Source organism: Schistocerca americana, unplaced genomic scaffold (assembly GCF_021461395.2).
Source record: "Schistocerca americana isolate TAMUIC-IGC-003095 unplaced genomic scaffold, iqSchAmer2.1 HiC_scaffold_15, whole genome shotgun sequence".
Taxonomy (NCBI): Eukaryota; Metazoa; Arthropoda; class Insecta; order Orthoptera; family Acrididae; genus Schistocerca; species Schistocerca americana.
This window is the reverse complement of record NW_025725583.1, coordinates 7,766,798-7,789,146: the sequence shown is the minus strand read 5'-3', so window position 1 is coordinate 7,789,146 and position 22,349 is coordinate 7,766,798. Positions and strand designations below refer to the sequence as shown.

General features: G+C 38.7%; 1 protein-coding gene across 1 annotated transcript in view; it reads right to left on the bottom strand.

The window, feature by feature from the left end:
* Positions 1-12,492: 12,492 nt before the first annotated feature.
* Positions 12,493-22,349, bottom strand: part of LOC124569463 — a 184,562-nt gene continuing 174,705 nt past the window's right edge. The window contains 1 exon segment of the mRNA XM_047131073.1: positions 12,493-13,612. Coding sequence (XP_046987029.1) covers positions 13,438-13,612 — 175 coding nt within the window. The 3' untranslated portion in view covers positions 12,493-13,437.

Here is a 22,349-nt window from a genome sequence, read left to right as displayed (position 1 = left end):
CCAAAGTAACCACAGCAGTCAAAGTATGCACGGTTCACAGTATGGCTAAAGTAGCATTACATATTGAACATCTTTATGCACTTTAATAACAAACTGTTCTTTCCACTCACCATGGAAATTGTATGTTTTGCTGTGTCTAGCTGCACTCATTTTTTACAAACACGTAACTAATTGATAACTATAACATGGTGCATGTACTCCAGTACTCAGTAGCAGTCAGGAGGCTTCACACCGCAGTGGTTTGGAGATGTTCGTTGCCACTTGTACAGCATACTATTCACTGGTATTGACTGCATTGTTGCTGAGCTGTGCTGTCACTGTTGTGAATACTGTTGTGCTATTTTAACTAAGACTGTTTTGAAAATGAGTGGTGAGACAGTTATTTGACATGTCAATCAATACAAACAGCAATCTCAGTTTCAATAATACAAAGTATTTAACTGATCAATACTTCTGTTGTGCACATAGTTGTTTCCTGGAAGTTTGAAAACAGATATTTGTGACAAATTCGCCACATTTGCTTTTAAAAGACTGTTTCTTGTATTAATCTCAATGCTGACATATGATTATTGAAAATGTTGTTCCATGAAAGGGAGGACACCAGTGTGTTATGCAAAATGTACTGTACATTTACCACACCATAACAAGTTGGCACTTGGTAAGTGGAAGCTTAACAGTGTAAAGACAGAGACTGAGGAGTCCTAAACACTCGCATCACTAGAATAATTTCCTCTTGAGGTACTGCATTTAATATTTCATGTATGGTGGGCAGGGAATTTCTAAACAACACATCAACAACAAAGGTGCCAAAGACAAGGTCTGTAAAAATGGCCTAAACTTAATTGCCCAGTTCCTTATGACCAGTCGGTAAAAATTTAATTTTTTTTCTGGATGTTTGAAAGAACAGACACTGTTTACAATCCACAGCTGTACACAATACTTCAAAATTAATTCACTGACTGTGAATTTGTTGATCTCAGCTGTATTAGGTATACAGGGTTTGTATAAAATGTATCCAGAAAACGTTTGGAAAAATAGATTTCTTTGACATATTGCTACAATGGCTCAAAATTCTTTTAAGTGCAGCCCTTGAGTGTCAATACACTTTCGCCAGCAGCTTTTCCACTACTCAAAGCCTGGCTGGCATGTGGAGTCCGGAATGACCTTAAGTGTAGACGAGCAAGCTTCTTTCACAGCACTTAGGGTTCCATGATGGTGTCCTTTGTGGAAGGAATTCACTTTCGGGAATAGGAAAAAGTCTGCTGGTGCCATGCGGGTACAGTAAGGGGGTTGGGGAATTGTCGCAATGCCATTTGTCATCAGGTAGTCAGTGACCTTAAGCAGGTATGGCTGGGTCATTGTTGTGGAGCTATTTCCAATTTCCAGTGATGGCTGGTCTCACCCGGTTGACCCTTCTCTTCAGTCTTTTTAGCACTTCTACGTGAAAAGCACCATTCACTGTCAGCACAAATTTGTAGTGGACCGTCCCCTTGGCGCCGAAGAAAACAATGAGCATGGCTTTTACCCTGGTTTTGCTCATTCAAGCCTTTTCCAAATGAGGTTATGCTGCAGTGTGCCACTCGGAACTTTGCTGCTTTGTTTCTGGGTCATATTTGAATATCCAAGCTTTGTCTTATGTGTTTACATTGTCCAAAAAGTTTGTGTCTTCTTCAATGTGTTCCAGAAGATCTTTGCAAGCAGACACTCACCTCTGATTTTGCTAATCCACCAAGACCTTCGATATGAGTTTAGTGCAGATCTTCCACATCACCAAATCTTCAGTGACAATGGTGTGCACTGTCATCTTAGTATTAATGCCAATTGCATCTGTGACCATACATACACGTCTCACCTGAACAAATGCTCAATGGCAACTGGCACTTGATTCCTGTTAAGGTCACATCCCCTATCATCGAGTAAGCACAGTGCAAGTGCACTGTGACGTACAATCCTGTCAGTAAAAAGAAAAGAAAGTTTCCGACACTTCACACGGACTCTGTACATTTACTACCCAATAGCGACATATGAAAATCTGTGCCAGACTGGGACTCGAACTTGGGTTTCTCACTTATCCTGAATGGTCACTTCAACCTTTTCAGCTAGCCATGCATGCTCTCCACACCGACTCAAACTTCCACATGTCACACTGTCTGCATCCTTGTATCATAGTCCACTAAATCCATCACGTAATGCTCGCAATATTGCACGATAAGCAGGAAACCCGAGTTGGAGTTCTGGTCTGGCATAAATTTTCATGTCACTTTTGGGTGGTCGATCTGTATCAAATACAACTGACATCAAAAAATTCACAGTCAGCTAATTAAGTTTGAAACATTTAAAAATGTTGAGAGAATTGCCATCAACTGCCACCAGAGTTGGTAGCAGAACTCTGGTGGAAAATGAGGACCAGAAATTTCACCATTCTGCTCCTTGAAAAATTATCAATTAGAAAAAAAAATGGTTGAAAATTACAAACAAATATATTAGCCGAGAGCTTAAAACCTGGGGAAACTGAATTTTGTGTTCCTCTTCAACTCTGTAGGTTTGGAACCTGGTTGGTAGTGAAGGTATACCCTGATAGTGACATTATGGCTGATGTTTCAATGAGTATATAGGGGCCAGCACACAGCCAACTGTAGTTCTTTCTCAGTTGCCATATACTCATTGTGTTGCCTGGTTTGTAGATACATGTGACTGGCTGCAAGGGACAGATAGGGGTGAGCCACATACTGAGGCCTTTGTGTATACTGCATCCACCTAAAAGAAATATTCAAAGAAATACTGGTAATATACATTACTGACTAATTTTTTTGTGGAAATTTCCTTTCTGAATCTAAAAAAAAAAATCAGAAACCACTGTTAATTTGGAGACTTTGCAGGAAGAAAGGAAAAGATTGCGGGGAACTCTGTTGAGCTTTATGTTGCGTGTTTCTTACATATCAAAATTGTTTTTAAAGCGGAAATAAGAGACATACCTCACTCTAATGTGGAGTAAAAATATTGTATATAATGGCAGAAATGCAACACTGAAACTGACCATTCTGTGCCATACAAAATTCATGTATGTGTTTTGTGTTGTGTGACTTGATAAACTGTTTACAATGATGAAAGTCATAATACATGTATACAATGAATTAACAATTGCTTTTTCAGTTTCTTTTGGAGTCAATTACAGACAGGTTATTACAGATCCAGTGGTCTATTTATGTACAGCACAAGTCACTTAATTTATAATACCCATAATATTTTGTAATTTGTTGGAGATACCAAAACAAGATTGTTGGAAAACAATAGTATGCCATAGGTTAATATGTACAAATTTTAACTAACTATGACTTAGATACAGAAACACCTACACTACTTTCTTTTCTATAGAACAAAACTCATGTGAAGAAATCAATATATAAAATAAAACTTCATACCGACTGGACAGAAGGATGAGGGAGATGGAGAAGAGTGTGGTTTGGAGAGAGGCTTGTAGCTGACATCATCTCACTGCCTACTGGATTGACTGGTCATTGGTTGGTCGGTTTGAGTTAAGGAACTAAACAGTGAGATCAACAGTCCTTTGCCCACGAGATAGTTCATCTGGAGTTAATGATGTGTGCCAGAAATTTGACCAAATTGTTAAAGTATGTAAGTGTGGTAAAATTGAGGCACTGAAAGTGATATTGATGCCAGAGCTGAGAATTGATTCAAGGAGAAGTAAAAATATATGGGTTCAGCTGGCACATAGATCAGAGCAGATGAAGGGTTGCCAGGGCTCATTTGTGGTGGGATAAGACCCATCTGCATCTGACATCCCACTACCCTAATTAATGATGAAGACAGTTAAGAAGTAAAGAATGCCTTTTAGTTGGGAGATTTATAATGATAAAAGTGATCAGGCTAAAAACAACAGACAACAGTTGGACCAATAATAATTAATTAAGGTGAGAGGAACTATCATGTCAGTATGTGAATAGGACCAGGTGAGTGTTCCCCAGGGCCCTGCATGTGAACGGGGAAGGGGTCTGGTGCCCTCCAACAGTCTACCCATCCACAATCCGTTATAGTCAAGATGCGAACACCACACACTATCTCAGGGGAAGCACAAAAACCTGTTCAACTGTTCATATGACATCAGCCAGCATCGAGGGTACGGTATCCTTAACGTCTTACCTTCAAGTGCTACCCTTAAAAAAGGTGTGACAGAAAAAGGACTAATGACATTTAAAAGCATTTAGAACAGAGAAAATGAGAAGTGACTGAGGCAGGTGACATAGGACAGGACGCAGACAGTCTCCTTGTCGAAGTGGGATCTTCCCTCTTCAATTCTGATGGCACAAATTCGTGCTCACTTATGCAGTCACCATCTGACAATTTCCTAATCATCCAACTTATTGAATTCTTTTTCCATATGAGGGTATTGATCCTCTGAAACCTACCCTTGGGTGGGCTTAACAGTTGGAATGCACCTTGAGGCTCTCTGCCATGATATCCTTGCCTAGGCTCCTTAGAATGTGCTCCATGCGTTTTCCCTCACAATCCTCATTGGTTACGACTCTGACCACAAAATAGGACCAATCTGTTTCATAGATCTACAGTTTGTCACTGCCATGAGCTTTCAGCATAATTTCCTCTTAGTTGTTCTGTAGTATAAGGGTACTATTGTCATCTGCACTGATGACCATGGATAGGTTGGGATTTGCTGTTACATCTCCAACCTTACACATATGAAAAGAAACAAATGTGGATAAAATAGCTAAAAAGGTTATAACATTGTGAGGAGTAAACCTACGAAATGACACTCGCTCACTTCCACCTCATTCGTGTTAACCCATACAATCACTATGTCACGTACTGCAAAAGATCTATAGAGAAATGTGACTAGCTGACCACTTACAAAAAAACATTGGTAAACCAGTCACCATATTAACACATTAAGAACATCCCACTAAAATTTTAGCAAACAAGTTCGATGTGTCACAAAACCTTAAAACTTTCACCACATTTATTTGACCATCACTTAAAATAGATGGCAGATCTGTCAGCAAATCTGCCACTGCCCTCTGGTCTCCCTTGATTGAGTTTTAATTTGTAGTGACTTGATGAGCAGTCTCCAGGCTACTGACAGACATTACTGTTGTCACTCTGTGGTTCCTGCTGTCCATGACTTTCCCTTTGACCTTAGTCATACTGCCCATTCAACTGTCTTTCTCTTGGTCCCAAGTCATGTCAGTAACCGAAGGAATGAAATGGCCATCTGTTAGGCTAGAGAAACTATCACTCACTTAACATTGCTTTGATGGTCACAGGTGTTGATTTGTGGTGCATATAAGACCTCTGGTCACTCAGAAATGGAACATTCGGTGGGCTACTGTCCCTCTAATAAACTCCACACGATCAAGGGGACTACTGTGCAGGCTACTACATCCATTCATCATTGAAGATACTCCCACATGGTGGTTTTGGAGCTTCACAGACTGTAGCTCACATCCTCATGGAATGCCCCCTCCTCCTAGCTCCACATACTAAGCATTGTCTTCCAGATTCTATGCCTCTAATATTGGTGGAAGACTCAATGGAAGTTGAACTAGTTCTCTGCTTTCTCCATGAAAGTGGTTTTCATTCTCAAATATAACATTTAAAACTACTTTCGGGGTGGGCATGGGGTGACTGGCGTTGGGGCAGTTGGGGTTGGAGCATCTCCCACTGCTTACAACATTTCACATTCAAGAGATCATTCATTCAGGAGAATCATACAAATACTGTCATCTGACCATGAGACAGGCTCCTGTATGGAAGACATAGTAATACGCATCTCTGGTGTAGAGAAACAACTGAAAGATTTGAAAAAAAAAATTAGTCACCATGTCCGGAAGGAGTCCCAATTCGGTTTTATAAAGAGTACTCTATGGCATTGGCCCCTTATTTAGCTTGCATTTATCATGAATCTTTTGCCTAATGCAAAGTCCAAGTGACTGAAAAAAAGTGCAAGTGGCCCCTCTATATAACCAGGGTAAAAGAACAGACTCGCAAAATTGCAGACCAACACCCTTAACATTGCTCTGCTGATGAATTCTTGAAGATATTCTAAAATGGAATACAATAAACTTCCTTGAGACAAAGAAGCTTATGTCCATGAATCAAAACGGTTCTAGAAAGCATCAATCTTGTGAAACTCAGCTTTCCCTTTTCTCGCGTGATATATTGCGAACTATGAATCAATGACAACAGGCACATTCCATATTTCTAGATTTCCGGAAAGCATTTGACATGGTGACCCACTGCAGGCTGTCCGAATGTATGAGCATATGGAATAAGTTCACAAATATACGAGTGGCTCGAAGACTTCTTAAGCAATAGAACACAGAATGTTGTCCTTGACGGCGAGCGTTCATCAGAGACAGGGGTATCGTCAGGAGTGCCCCAGGGAAATGTGATGGGACTGCTGTTGTTCTCTATTTACATAAATGATTTCGTGCACAGGGTGTGCAGCAATCTGTGGTTGTTTTCTAATGATGCTGTGGTGTATGATAAGGTGTTGAGGTTGAGTGACTGTAGGAAGATACAAGACGATTTTGACAAAACTTCTAGTTGGTGTGATGAAGGGTAGCTAGCTCTAAATATGGGAAAAATTAAGTTAATGTGGATGAATAGGAAAAACAAACCTGTAATGTTCAGATACAGTATTAGTAGTGTAGTGTTTGACACAGTCATTTCGTTTAAATATCTGGATGTAACATTGCAAAGCAATATGACATGGAATGAGCATGTGAGGACTGTGATAGGAAGGTGAATGGTTGACTTCAGTTTATTGGGAGAATTTTGAGAAAATGTGGTTCATCTGTATAGGAGGTTGCATATGGGCACTAATGTGACCTAGTCCTAAATACTGCTTGAGTTTTGGGGTCAGATTGAAGGAGGATATTGAAGCAATTCAAAGGCATGCTGCTAGGTTTGTTACCAGTAGGTTCAAACAACATGTAAATGTTATTGAGATTCTTTGATAACTCAACTGAGAATCCCTGGAAGGAGGGCAACATTTTTCGAAGAATAGTATTGAGAAAGTTTAGAGAACTGGCATTTGAAGCTGAGTGCCGAATGATTCTACTGCCACCAACATACATTGCGTGTAAGGACCACAAAGATAGGATATAGACAGTTGTTTTTTCCTCACTCTGTTTGTGAGTGGAACAGGAAAGAAAATGACTAGTAGTGGCGTAGCGTACCCTCCATCACGCACTGTATGGTAGCTTGCAGAGTATCTATGTAGATGTAGATGTAGGTGGAACTGACTTTAGAACAGGGCAGACTTAAAGCACTCTGAGGTAACGCCATCTAATTTCAACGCCTAAGCCTCGTTACAAAACTAAACAGGCTCAGTGACCCAGAGTCATTACTGAAATTACCACAGCAATGCAAGGACTGCTGATAGATCCGATAAATGGGGACAAACATGCCCCTACAACCAGAGCCACTATGTTATAAGATGCAGGCTCGACCCATTAAATACACAGACTTTTTGAACCTGAAAACACATTCTGTTGAGCTACCATTCTGTACGTGCCACTAGAACCAAAGAGTATGACGGTTTATTAAGTTTCAGCGAAACCACAAAACACTGATCGATGATGGTCAGCCTACTACTTGCTTGCTGACTTCAACACTGAGAGGAAGCCATCCTGATGCATACCACAGCCATGGTCTGCCACTGCTGCCTACTGAGTCAGCACATATGCGGTGACTGGTGAGCAGCCAGCCCTCCTTAACTACTTGGTCATTGCAGATGTTGTGCAAGGTGCCATCTTTGAGCTAACCAGGCGAGGACATCCACACTGTCCCCTGGCCGACTCACGAGCATCTGCTGCAGTCTTGAGTGATCCCTGGTGGGTGACTGGGCTCTAGTCTTCACGACAACTGGCATCCTGGACCACAGTCGGCAGTCTCCACCTGAGCATATGATGGGGTGTCTTCGAGCTTGCCCTGCTACCATCACCAGCACAGCACTGACCTCTGAAGACAGTTATACCCTTGTAAACTCTGTTCCACCAGTAAATGTTTCTACAGGTAATGCTATATCACTGACTGGTAACACATGATTTTGACCTTTTCTGGAAGTGAATCTTCCTTTAAAATGAGAGTGAATGTGTCAGTGTCTACATTGATGTCAGGCAGACCTTGACATACACAATGAAAATGCACATTAGGGATCAGTGAAAAATTAATCCCTATACTATGTTGAGGTTTGTACAGGGTGTGATGGTGACAGATAAATCATGAAGTTGTTCACAAGAAAGTAATGTCTGGGACTGTGTACAATTTTCCTTCTTAGTTAAAATAGAACCAATCTGTAATTTGCTGAGACGAGAGGGTTCACCAAATACATTTTCACTCTTTTCCTCAAAAAAACATTGCCTACTGGAATAGGTTGTTCTTTATGCAGGTATGTCAGTGACACTGATAGGTACGTTGATGAGCTGACGCATTATGGCCTCCAGCTTAATAGCATGTTAGTCTAATTTCGGAATGCAGTACATCAGTGACTCTGGGAGGCATGGGGTACCAGATGTCTATGCACAAGTCGCACAATTCCTGGAAATTATGGGCTATTTGTTTTGTGCGCGAAGCTGGCACACAAACCACAGGTGAATTTGGTGTCCAGCACATCAACATCAGTTCACTACCCTACTCCTTACACCACTGTAGCAAAATTATGGCCTCACGACATCGACATTTATCCAGCTACAAGACTCCATCATCATCGTTGTTGGGGAAGACATCGAGAATGAAGGGATGCGGGTGATATGCAAAATGTTCACATATTTCACAGCTATCATGGTGCCTTCGATTACAACCAGAAGTACCTTGGAAGTCCAGGTAAATTTCCTGCACAGCATAATAACGACTCCCCCCCCCCCCCCCTCTCCTGCATCTGTGGCACAGTGTGTGTTTCTTCCAGTTGTTTGGATGTATGATGACGTATCTGGACACAACAGTTGGCCTGGTGCAACAAGTAATGTGATTCATCTGACCAGGTAACATGTTTCTACTTATCCATAGTTCAATCTGAATGATACCATTCATACTGCAATTGTAGCCAATGATGTTGCTGAGTCAATATAGAACCATTAGGGGTCATCTGTTACAGAGTCTTATGTTCAACAATGTGAGCTGAATGCTTTTCTCTCAAACATGTCTGCTGCTAGCATTGTTCCCTGTCATCAAATCTACCACTGGTTGCGCCTGTCCTGCTGTAATGACTGGACAAGTCTCGAATTTTCATGTTCTGTGACAAGGCATCAATGTTCAATGCCTTACCACCTACTAGTGGTTTTGCTATCCTTCAATCACTTTCCACAGATATGACAGTAGAATGCAAACAACTGACCAGCTTCACCATTTCCGAGATGCTCATTCCCAGGTACTGGATCATTTACAATCTGCCCCTCTTCAAACTTGTGAATTTCCCCATTTATCTCTGCTCTGCTTTCTTTCTTAGCCTGTCATGTGCCCATAAAGCCACCTTGATGGCATTAAGTCTCAGATTGGGCAATGGCAATAGTGTTTTAGATTATAGTCTAATTGTGTGAATACATCAGATAATATGACTTTGTGATTGACTTTTCAGCAAGTCAACTGGAAGGAGCCAGCCAATCATTGTTCTCTCTCAACTGACACATTGCACATTGTTGCCCATTTGGTGAGTAAACGCAGTTCTTATCAAGTGTTGCTGGCTGCCAACAGGCAACACTTCCTCTGCCACTGCTATCTGTCAGCCACGAAGTTATTTTATTTTAGTTATAGTTCATATGAAGGAAACCACCAACTACCAAGACGAAGTGAATAGAAACATGTTTAAGTGGGGGTCTGAAGACAAGCAGTTGAAAACTTAAACTAACCAACCTTTCATAACTGTAAAGGACAACGATCTCATATGATTCAATAATTGTTGATGAATTATATAGAATTACCTCCAAAATAGACTTCATTATTGATCAGTTGAAATGAAAAACATTCCTCTACAAGCGAACTGCGTAAACAGCAAATTATTGGATTTTGTGGCATGGACTAAACTACACAGAATATTTATGCTGTAGATCAGGCATGGGAAACCTTTGGGGACCAGTGGGCCTGATTCACATACTTCTTTAAGCTCATGGGCTGGCTTATCACATGACACAACAGCAGTGCTCCTAGCGCACAAATTCAGAACCATAGTGCCTATGATGTTAATGTTTATGGGGTAATACACTGATATGAATGGCACTCCTTTTCTGATATACCACACCAGCCCGTGGGCCACCGGTTGTTCCCCTGTGTTGTAGATCAACAGGTTAAAAGAAACATAAGAATAGTGGTTTGAGAGTGACACTTCATCATTGTCATTATAATTGAATAAAGCTTATACGAGCTCAAATTAGGAGCTGTGCAGCAAAGAATAAAAATAATTTAAAAAAATGTTTCTAGAAGAAGTAGAACAGTTGGAAAGAGACTTATTAAACCAAGCTTCTTTTCCAAGGCAGGTACAATGTTGTGAACACAAAAACAAAGTAGTAATGGAAATGCGGAAATATAAACAAGTAGCACAAAGAGCACTGAGTGACATATTATGTTGTTAAATTCTGACAGCAGCTCTACTGAACAGGAAAACAACAATGAAGGGTGATTCACAACACAACTAGCATGCATTTGTTAGGGGTTATAGCCTGTTGTGCTAAAAATTCTGTTGTATTCACAGTGAACAAAAAATATATAAGGGGATTTGTTGCTTTGTAACATTTGCTGTGAGAGACAGCAACTCTTCTTATAACAGTTATTTGCTTTTAAATGTGTAATTACAATACTGATGTCTGCATTGCTGCTGTTTTGACTGCAACCCCTACTGCCACCTCCACTACTAGCCTCTTCACTACCAACTACCAAGGGGGAGGGGAGAGGACGAAGGCAGAAGAAACAGTTTTATTCAATTTTTAATCCATATGCACCTGTGTGTCGCATTAGCTTGTGGTGTACTTCACAGAACTGGCAACACAGCCCCCAATCATTGTCGTCTGTTAAGCACAAAGTTATTTCATTCAAATTTTAATTCTATCAAAATGCTTCAGCATGACTCCTGGGATAGTTTGCATATAACTACTGCACATTACTGCAGTTGAACAGCACCTTTCATCTCCCCCTTATATCAGTCTCATTTTCTCCCATACAACTCAAGAAATGGTGAAACTATTTGTGGTGCTCAATATCAATGGCTACTATCTCATCAACTGTCATTCTCTTGAATAATTCACCAACATCACCACCTAATGACAGAGTCTTACCTCAGTTATGCCTTTTGGTATTGCATGCCACGCCCTGATCACAGACCACCCCTCTTTGTTCCAATGTTTTTTTAAAAATATTTATCTTAAAAGACTGTGGCATGGTACATCCTGTTCAAGATACAATACTACAGTTTATCAACAGCTGTATCATTGTGACTTCACATGCAAACATCAAATTCTGCTGCTTAGATTATGAAGCTAGTACAAAATAACATTTTCTCTACTTACACATGGTGGAGGAATCATAATCATTCAAGAGATAATATATTTATCATATTATAGGTATTCACACATATCAGAATACTAATAATATTGTGAAGTTATTACTTTATACAATCCAGAATACATGACAAATTTAGAAAGGGGTAATACTGATGTTTTGTCGCCTTTTTGCTTACTATATTATATTCACTTGCGTAAACAATTTCAGTTTTTCATTACAAATAATAAAGATTTTGCAAAAGTAAAAGAAGCAGCTCCACTCCCATTCTTTTCACTCTTCCAGTACATGAAGTGGTATATTAAATGGACATTAGAGCTGTGATCTACAGGGTAGTCAGAAAGAGTCTGAAAAACTTTTAAGGGCATTGCAGGAGAGATTTTGCTGACAAAGAATTGTTAAGAGAAAAATTTGATACATTGTGCCATTTCTCAATTTTTTAGCAATGAAGTTAGCCAATCAGGTTGCTGCGCAAGCAAGTTCGAGCACTTGCTTGTGCTATGATGATGTAGTGCACACAGGTCTGTGGGTCTCCATTACAAGCTTTTCAGACTTTTTCTCACCACTCTGTATCAGTAAATGAAAGAACAACATTTGCTATACTAAGTTCTAACAGTAAAACACACATGAACATACTTTTAAATTACACTCTCTCTCTCTCTCTCTCTCTCTCTCTCTCTCTCTCTCTCTCTCTCTCTAAAGGACTATGTTCATGAGCTGAGATAATTTTTGCAGTTGTCCCTTCTACATGGCTATCTGGCACTTAACACTTCCTTTTTTGATTACTGATCCATCCCTATACATAAGTGACATTATAATTTTGTGCAATTTGTTTTGCTGAGATGTGTGAATGTTCAACTCCTGATATTGTTTTCCTTTAATGATGAGCTTCAAACACATCTAGCAGCTACCTGCAAATATACTGAGTACAAGGCAGACCTAAAATGTTAACATTAGAACAAAATATTACTTTTGCGGAAATTTATTAAATTTTTTGATAGACAAAGTCGACAACAGAGAAAAATGCTACACTAAATTGCAATCCTTACACAATACGATTCTGTGTGGAGCAATTCTGACTATTTATAGTTTGAAATAGAGGTACCAAATTAATAAAAAACCAAGAATCAGTTTTAAAAATTACTAAACTGCTTTTCTGTGTAATTTACAATTATTATACACAATATACACAAACCAGCACAGTTTAAACTAGGGAATGCTGGCACACACAAACACTGAGCAGTGCCATTTGCACACAGATTTTCATATTCATTTTCTCTCTTTCTCCTCATACACAATGTAAAAATGTCTGTTACATTAGTAAAAATAAATTATTTCAAAATCTTAATATCATTTTGTTGCTCAAGAAAGAAATTTCTGAAAAGGTAAGTTACTGTCAAAATAGGGGAGGGGTGGAAGAAACAGAAACAGGATTGGCAGTTTTGATCACAGTTTCATTTCAGCAAATGTTCATTGCTGAGTACCCACTGTTCATTTACAAAAACAAAAATGTACAATTATCACATTTTTAAATATTCATCGCTCCACAAAAAATATAAAACGAATTCTTGCACTGCAGCATTAGCTTTACATTTTATTGCGCTAAGATCAACCTCTGAATAGATAGGTCTTTCACTTTATTACTACTACTCCATTCATTTCATTTCATTAAGTCTGTAAGATAGCAGTTTTATATCATTTTACAATGAAGTTCTGAGCTTGTACACAGGTCACTGACACAAAGTAATGGAATATGACAACAGATGTGCATGTGCACTCTCTCTCTCTCTCTCTCTCTCTCTCTCTCTCTCACACACACACACACACACACACACACACACACACACACACACACGTGTGCGCATGCGCCCACACACACATGTACAAATGTGTGTGCATTATGATTGGTCCCTAAGAGCAATATATTGCTTCATTGATTTCTTTCACTATTTTCAACCTGTTGAGCATTTTTGCAAGGAGATCTTTTCCCAAAGGTGATGCTGTATACCACACAGGACTGTCTGGTACACAGGACCTCTCAGGCTGTAGGTAGAACACATCACTGCGTGTCTTCACACTGTCAGGGCTAAAAGGGCAATTCCATTTCAGTGAATTGAAACAATTATTTACACAAACCTATTTAAAATGTAAACACAAAAAAGATACAAGTAAACAAATAAAATGTGTAAAACTTATGATAGGATTCATATATGTGAAAGAAATATACATCACCTGTCTGTTTTAATTTTAAACTATGCTAAATGAATGAACTGCATACCACAAATGGAAAGTAACTCAATTTTCAGGTCAGAAAAACTGATGTTGGAGAATGATGTAAGTGACACACATCCTCATCCATGGTGACAAACCATGATACAACATGCATTCAATCTCACATATATCTCAGTTTTAAGGAGCAACTGTTTAATTTCTGTACTATATTATCTCCTAATCTGTTGAACACATTCTATTCCTTACCTCAAGTTCATCTACTAATTAGTGTTTTCTGCTTTTTCTTTTGGAATACTAATACTTGAATACTCAAGTTTAATTTGAAAGTAAATATATGAAGATCCGAAGGATTGCTTAAACATGTAATGTTAAATATTTTAAAAATAAAGACAAATAAAGGAACATTACTTTTGTAACAACCCAGCAACCAACCTGCTATGAAATAAACAAAATTAATCATTTATTCTAAAAATATTTTAGACTGCACTTGACATGTGCGATGCAACGTGTATACTACCAGAAGTGGGTTACATGTCTATAAAATGTCTTGGAATTCTGCAGGCCTCGGTCAACCATGATACATTATGAATTCAAAAATTTCTGACAGATCAGTTTATGATACCTAAAGTTATTCTATATACTGGTTTACAGGTCTTCCTGGTATGTGTGTTGTGATTTTTGTGTGTTTCCATTGTCCTATAATTGTTCATAGTTTAGGTGTAGTGTTGAAGATATTCAGGAGCTATAAACACATTACAACACATGGTACCTTGCTTATTTCCATTAATTTCTGTCAATTTCTTTAGACTGATAATGTTGCACTCTTCCCTGTATCATTTTTAAAATGTGTGTATAAGTTTATGATTATTATTATTATTCTATTATTACAAAGCATACTGCAAAACATTCAAGATAACCTAGTAAAGACCACATGGGATATAGTGAAAGAGGAGACTGGTAGAACCAGAGATGAGGAGAGACAGATAGCTTTCATGTTGCAACACTTAAGCAAGCATTTAATAACTATTACTGAAAAGGCAGGGTTACCAGGTTCAGTAGATGTTATGGAACATTTCATGCAAGACCATTACAAGTTGCACACCACCCACATCCTCACCAGTTACTGGAGCATGCAGCATTGTCTGATATCAGTGATGCCAGAGTGTGTGTGCTCACTGTTCCCAAGTATTCTTTTGACGTTTGGTATGCTGCTTCCATTATATTTAACATTACACTATGCATTTCATAAATGTGCCTAGGAGAGCAGGCATTTTGAAATTATAGCTACTGTATTAGCACAAGTGTACTTGTATTGTAACAGTTCTGTTTTTATTATTTTCTTTTGCTGATGGTGACCATGCACTACTGGTAATTTGTGTTTGTTTACATGGAGTTTTGTTATGATTTATGATATTTTATATATTATTTTAGCATGATTATTATGTTGTTCTATGATGACTGTTACCTGTTTTACCACATCTCTTACGTAAGTACTACTTCTATCCAATATTGTTATGCATTAATGTATTGCTCCCAATGATAATTATACAAATTCTTTTTGTCTTTTCTAAACATATCTGATGATGATCACGTAGACTGAAACTGATTATAAAATAAAATAACCTGTGTTATCAAAGGCTATGTTAAATTACACACAACTAACTTCAGTAATATGAATATGACCCTCACGACAGCAAGTAGTAAAATCTACCATAAGATCTTTAAAATACAAGAAAAAATGCTAAAAGTCGAGATAAATTATCAACAAAATTGGTTGAAGAGTGTTCTCCTCAGTTTAGTAATATATCGAGTTATTTGTGTACCCAGCCGTTTATCACTGGAACATTTCCCAAACAAAGGAGTCAAACAAATACCATCTAATTCCAACCAATTTCCGTTTTGTCAGCATTCTCAAAAATTTTAGAAAAGGTAACACACAAGTGGCTTCTCAATCAACTACAAATAATACATCGTCAAAATCTCCATTTGGATTCCTAGGGGGTTTCGATATTGATTTGCTATTAACACGCAGTGAGACTGTACTCACATGCAACTTTGTAATGTGGGCAGACACAGCTGTTGAACTTCATAATAAATAAATCGGGAGTTCAGGGTGAATAGTGCAATGGTGCACTTGTGGTGGTTGTAAGGGTACCCCTGTAACCACTACAGATGCGCCACTGCACTATTAGCCCTGAAAGTCTGTTTTTTTTTCTCTCTCTTCATCGGTTTGATTTTTGACTATGAACTTTAGGGGCATCTTGGTGCACTAATGTGACACAGGATGTTGTTTAATGCAGCAGCAAAATCACCAATTACAGATGCCTTGTGGTTAATATTACTTCCATTCATTATATAGAATGTACATAATTCATTAGACAGTAACTTTCATGCTACTGTTATGTTCTGTAATATATCAAAGGCATTTGACTGTGTAAACCTTTAAGTAAATCAGAATGTTATAGTGTAACAAGCAATGTTGCGAAATGGTTCACATTGTATCTCTGTGACAAGGAACTAAGGATGTCAATAGGAAAAAGCCCTGTGTTACGCCATCGATCATCCATCTGGGAACATATTGCATGTGATGGTCCACAAGATTCCACCTTAGGGCCCTTACTCTTTCTTGCACATATTATATCCTTTAAGTACTATGGACAGTCTCTCAGACCACTACGTTTTTTGTTCTATGATATTTCACAACAATCATAAAGTGTACCTTCCTTTTGGGTTGCTAGGTACACATGCCAGAACTCTTGTTGCATGTTTTTGCACTTCTGTTTCCTATTTTTGGATCTTGAGAGGTCTCTCAGATGTATCAGAGTGTTTGTGCATTGTGCTTTTGTTGAATGTGAGTGTTTCTCCGTGGCATGGAAAGTTGGGCCCTCTATGCAACATGTTGTATATGAGATTGATTTGGGTGTCCAATAATGACTAAGTGAATTTGAGATTTTTAGTGATAACAAAACTAATTCAGAACAGGAAACACAGTGATTAACAATGTTACATCTGACGACAATGGAGAAGCTTTTTCTTTGGTATGAATAGATGTTATCAATGCACACAACTGAACTACTGTAAGATCAAGCTAACACAACAGTGTTTTGCAGCTGCCTGGACAGAGAGAGAACGAGAACTCTATGGGAAAATCCTTCTGTTTTGAAGGTATGGAATCTGCTATTTATGCAAGATATTCTACACAAAATCATTCTATGGACAACAATGACAATATTAACACTGAATGATCATTTTTTTATCTTCAAGATGTTGATGTCATTGAACTGAAGACACGATTAGTGCTATCAGCCATTTTAAAATAAGGCTAAAAAAATCGGTTCCCAACCTATTTGCAACTAACAGAACAAGCAAGAGATGTTTTCAGATACACTGATAGCAAATGAACATTTTTGTTTTCACTATCTGCAACACTATTTGATAACCCAGGTGTTCATGAAAGAGAGTTCATGAGGAAAGAAAGAAAGAAGTAGACTAGTCAGCAGCAATTTCACAGATGTTTCTGCATTTCACTGAAAATAATCAGCTTAGCTACTCTGTAGGTGCAATATAATGTATCAATGCAATGTTTGTACCATTATGTGGAAAGTGTAGTCTAGAATGTTCATACTAAAGAAACTGGCAAAATATGGCTTGAAAATTCAGAGCTTAATTGACTAATGTACAAATTACTTGTATGATGCATACAGTTATCCTGAGAAAGGCATAAATGGCCACATCCTTTTAAAGCATGAGAAAGGTCATATTTTGTCCACAAAGACTGTTCTTCTGTTGGTGGAACCCACTGAAAACAAGCGGAGAAACATTACAGACAACAATTGTTACGCATTGGTAGAGCTAATCAATGAACTTTCAAAGATGGTCTCTCATACATAAGTACACTGAAAAGGAACAATAAGGAGATTCCATGGCAATTTCCACTGAATAAGAATCAAAATATGACAAAAACTGTTTACAGTTTTATGGAAGACATGACACTGGTTTCCTTTGTGCTCAAAAAGTCCACAGCTGAAATTCTAAGCATAAATCAGTAAACAATGATCCTGGCTAAGGAAAACCCACAATTTTTAATCATCTTTTATAGCATGAAAAAAAGATGGTGTGAAATTGTCTCAAATAAATGTGTGCAACTTACACACAAATTTGTTGAACACGAATATGGCCTGTGGCCATTTTCTACACAGTAGTGGATGTTGCTTACACTGAGAATTCTTGTAAGCTTTCTCACGACAGAAGTAATGATGAGACTGGTCTTCATGAAGACTGTGACAAAAGACCTCATTGGAACCTCAGATGAAACCCAGACTTTTTATTGGATGTTGGTCACAGCAGTTTAGTGACACTGTCAGAACAATACTACAAATACAAGATAAGCCTTAAACACACAAAAAATGATGTAAAAATGGAAAACAAATGTATTTTTCCATTCTTGTTTCAAGAGTAAAACAAGAGACCCACGTCACATTTTGGGGTGTTCTAGGAACATCTGCATGAAATGCATGCAGGCTGAAAGTGATGGAAATATAAATTAGGGCTTCAAAAGAATAGGGAGACTTACTTTCTACTTCATATTGTAAAATTAAAATGTGGCAAAGTTTCTTCGTTCATAACATTATGGAGTGCAATATTTACACTATGTTGATTTCACATGCAATTTATCGAAACTGAAAGGTGTAATGAGAAATTGATGATAATCTACGACTCCTACAGAGAGAACTATCTACAGTTATTTTAGTAACACATAATATAAAGATATACTGAAAATTTTGCTGTGTTTTAGTTTCCAAGTATTTTAAATCTTGCACTGTTAAAAATATTCAAATTTCCATAACGTCTGCTTTCAAGAAGTATAATTAATAACAGGACGTCACAAAAATATACATTCGCCAAACAATTGTTTTATTTATAAACAAGAACAAGGAGGTCTGACAGACTTCTTTATAGTAATCATGTTAATGACCTTTCATCAGTAAAATTACTCAGTGCCCAGTTTCTTTTATTTGTAGATGGTACAAACATTGCCATAAATAGCAAATCAAGCATAGTTTTAGAAAAACTGGTTAAGAAAATTTTCGTGTACCTTAATAAATGTTTCCTAGCCACCTCTTTGTTTTTGAACTTTGAGAAGACACTATGTGCAGTTCAGAACTTTTTAAGAGGTATATGTCTAAAATATATGACAAAGAGTTAGAAGAGGATGACAGTGATAAATTCATAGATTATGATTTGATAACAAATTCAGTTCTAAGGAGCATACCACAGAACTGCCATTTATTTGCAAAGGGTATGTTGTCAGACATAGGTGACATAAAAAAAAAAAAAAAAGAAATTAGCATAATTCACTTACTTCCATTCAATAATGCATTATGAGACCTTTTTTGGGTATTTCATGAAGCCAAGCTAAAGTTTTCAGAGTCCAAAGTGGGCAATACAAATTATATGTGGTGTTAACTTAAGAATGTACTGCAGGAGCCAGTTAAAAGAACTCAGGATAATAACTACTGCTTCCCAATACACACTGACAAGCCGAAAGATTATGACCATCTGCTTAACCACTTGTTGGGTCATCTTTGTGATGCAATATATCGCTGTTCTGCTTATCATCAATTCTACTCTTCGTTGGTAGATTTGTGGAGCTATGTTACAAAAGGTGTCTACACACAAGTCATTTTTTTCTCAGAAACAACCGACTGCTGATTTGTGTGTGTGGTGATGGTGCTCGATAGCGACACAGATGGGAACCACCGGATTCACATCATGCGAATTTGGAGGCCAAAACATTAACGTGATTTTAATATCGTGCTCCTCAAACCACTGTAGCACAATTCTGGCATGGAGACATGGACAATAATACTGCTGAAAGATGACATCATCATCATGGCCTCTTCGATTACTCCCACAAGTTCCTTACAAGTGTAGGAGAATGCATAGCACAATACTGCTCACACCAGCTTGCATCCATGGCACAGTGCACGTTACGAGGAGCCATTCACCTGGATAATAGTGTTTGTGGAGATGACCATCAACCCGATATAGCAAAGACATTATTCATCTGACAAGCTGACACGTTTCCAGCGATACATGGTCCAATCTCGATGATCCAGAGCCCACTACACCACTGACAATGTTGTTGGACCAACATGTGCACACACCGGAGCCATCTGCTGCAGGGCTCCTTGTTCAACAATGTGCACTGAATTGTGTGGTATGAAATACATGTGCATCCACTGACATTGTGCTCTTTCACAAGAGATGTCTTAAGTCACTATGTATCGAACTTTATAGAGCAGACAAGCCTCCAAACCCCACATTCAGTGAAGAGTCATGGATGTCCAGCCACTTAGCGCCTGGTGGTACTTTCACTGCCATTCTACCACTTTCCGTAGTTGCTCACAACAGTAGCACATGAACATTTGACCAACTTTGTCGTTTTCAAGATATTCATTCACGGGCTCTGCACAATACGAGGTGCATTCAAGTTCTAAGGCCTCCGATTTTTTTTCTCCGGACTGGAAATAGATAGAAACATGCGCATTGTTTTAAAATGAGGCCGCGTTCATTGTCAATACGTCCCAGAGATGGCAGCACCGTTCAGCAGATGAAATTTTACCGCCAGCAGCGAGAATGAGAACTGTTTTAAATACTTAAAATGGCGACGTTTTCCTTACTTGAACAGCGTGCAATCATTCGTTTTCTGAATTTGCGTGGTGTGAAACCAATTGAAATTCATCGACAGTTGAAGGAGACATGTGGTGACGGAGTTATGGATGTGTCTAAAGTGTGTTCGTGGGTGCGACAGTTTAATGAAGGCAGAACATCGTGTGACAACAAACCGAAACAACCTCGGGCTCGCATAAGCCGGTCTGACGACATGGTTGAGAAAGTGGAGAGAATTATTTTGGGGGATCGCCGAATGACTGTCGAACAGATCGCCTCCAAAGTTGGCATTTCTGTGGGTTCTGTGCACACAATCCTGTATGACGACCTGAAAATGCGAAAAGCGTCATCCAATTGGGTGCCACGAATGCTGACGGACAACCACATGGCTGCCCGTGTGGTATGTTGCCAAGCAATGTTGACGCGCAATGACAGCATGAATGGGACTTTCTTTTCATCGGTTGTGTCAATGGATGAGACGTGGATGCCATTTTTCAATCCAGAAACAAAGCGCCAGTCAGCTCAATGGAAGCACACAGATTCACCGCCACCAAAAAAATTTCGCGTAACCGCCAGTGCTGAAAAAATGATGGTGTTCATGTTCTGGGACAGCGAGGGTGTAATCCTTACCCATTGCATTCCAAAGGGCACTATGGTAACAGGTGCATCCTACGAAAATGTTTTGAAGAACAAATTCCTTCCTGCACTGCAACAAAAACGTCTGGGAAGGGCTGTGCGTGTGCTGTTTCACCAAGACAACGCACCCGCACATCGAGCTAATGTTACGCAACAGTTTCTTCGCGATAACAACTTTGAAGTGATTCCTCATGCTCCCTACTCACCTGACCTGGCTCCTAGTGACTTTTGGCTTCTTCCAACAATGAAAGACACTCTCCGTGGCCGCACATTCACCAGCTGTGCTGCTATTGCCTCAGCGATTTTCCAGTGGTCAAAACAGACTCCTAAAGAAGCCTTCGCCGCTGCCATGGAATCATGGTGTCAGCATTGTGAAAAATGTGTACGTCTGCAGGGCGATTACGTCGAGAAGTAACGCCAGTTTCATCAATTTCGGGTGAGTAGTTAATTAGAAAAAAAATCGGAGGCCTTAGAACTTGAATGCACCTTGTAATACTCTGCCCTTTGCAAAGTCACTAATATCAGTGCATTTCTCCATTTGCAGTGCATATCTTCGCTAGAGTAGTCCCCCATCTTTCTTTGCTTGGCTTACATACTTTTCTTACTGCATCAAGTGCCTGCAACGCTACCAGGAGGCATCCAACCCTGCAGTGGGCAGTGGTCATAATTTTTTGGGTGATCTGTGTATTTATTGCTTAATTAAAGTTGTCTTGAATAACATATCTTTTTCAGATAGCTACATCAGTTCACTGAATCACTACTGCAAATAATTTTCAGTAACTTGCCAGCAGCCGTAAAAAGCTTAGCTGCTTATGAAGTTCAGTTTAAGAGGAGCCCAAAAAATTTATTGCAGGTCAACTCTTTTTCCACTAAAAAAATTATTAGTAGAGATACGCATGATTGCTAATAATTTCAAATACTCTGAGTGTAATACAAAATCTGGATGAGAATTATCACATGCATCTCAGTGCATTGCACACTGATATATTTTCTGGCAAATAATTTTAATGACACTTAAATGAAAATACAAGGTCTGTGCAAAAAATCCTAGAACTTTATCCACAAATTATTTTTAGACTTGCCTTTTATTTATTGTGCATGGTCTCCTTCAAAATACTCTCCTCCACAATTGATACACCGTTCACTGTCTGCGAATTTTCTTTTCTCTTGTCTCTTGTCTATCATTGCAAATCTTCATCCTTTCAACAGGGTTTTCAAATTTGGAGATAAAAATGTCCACAGCGGCCAGGTCTGGAGAGTACAGAGAAAGAGGCAGCACAGTG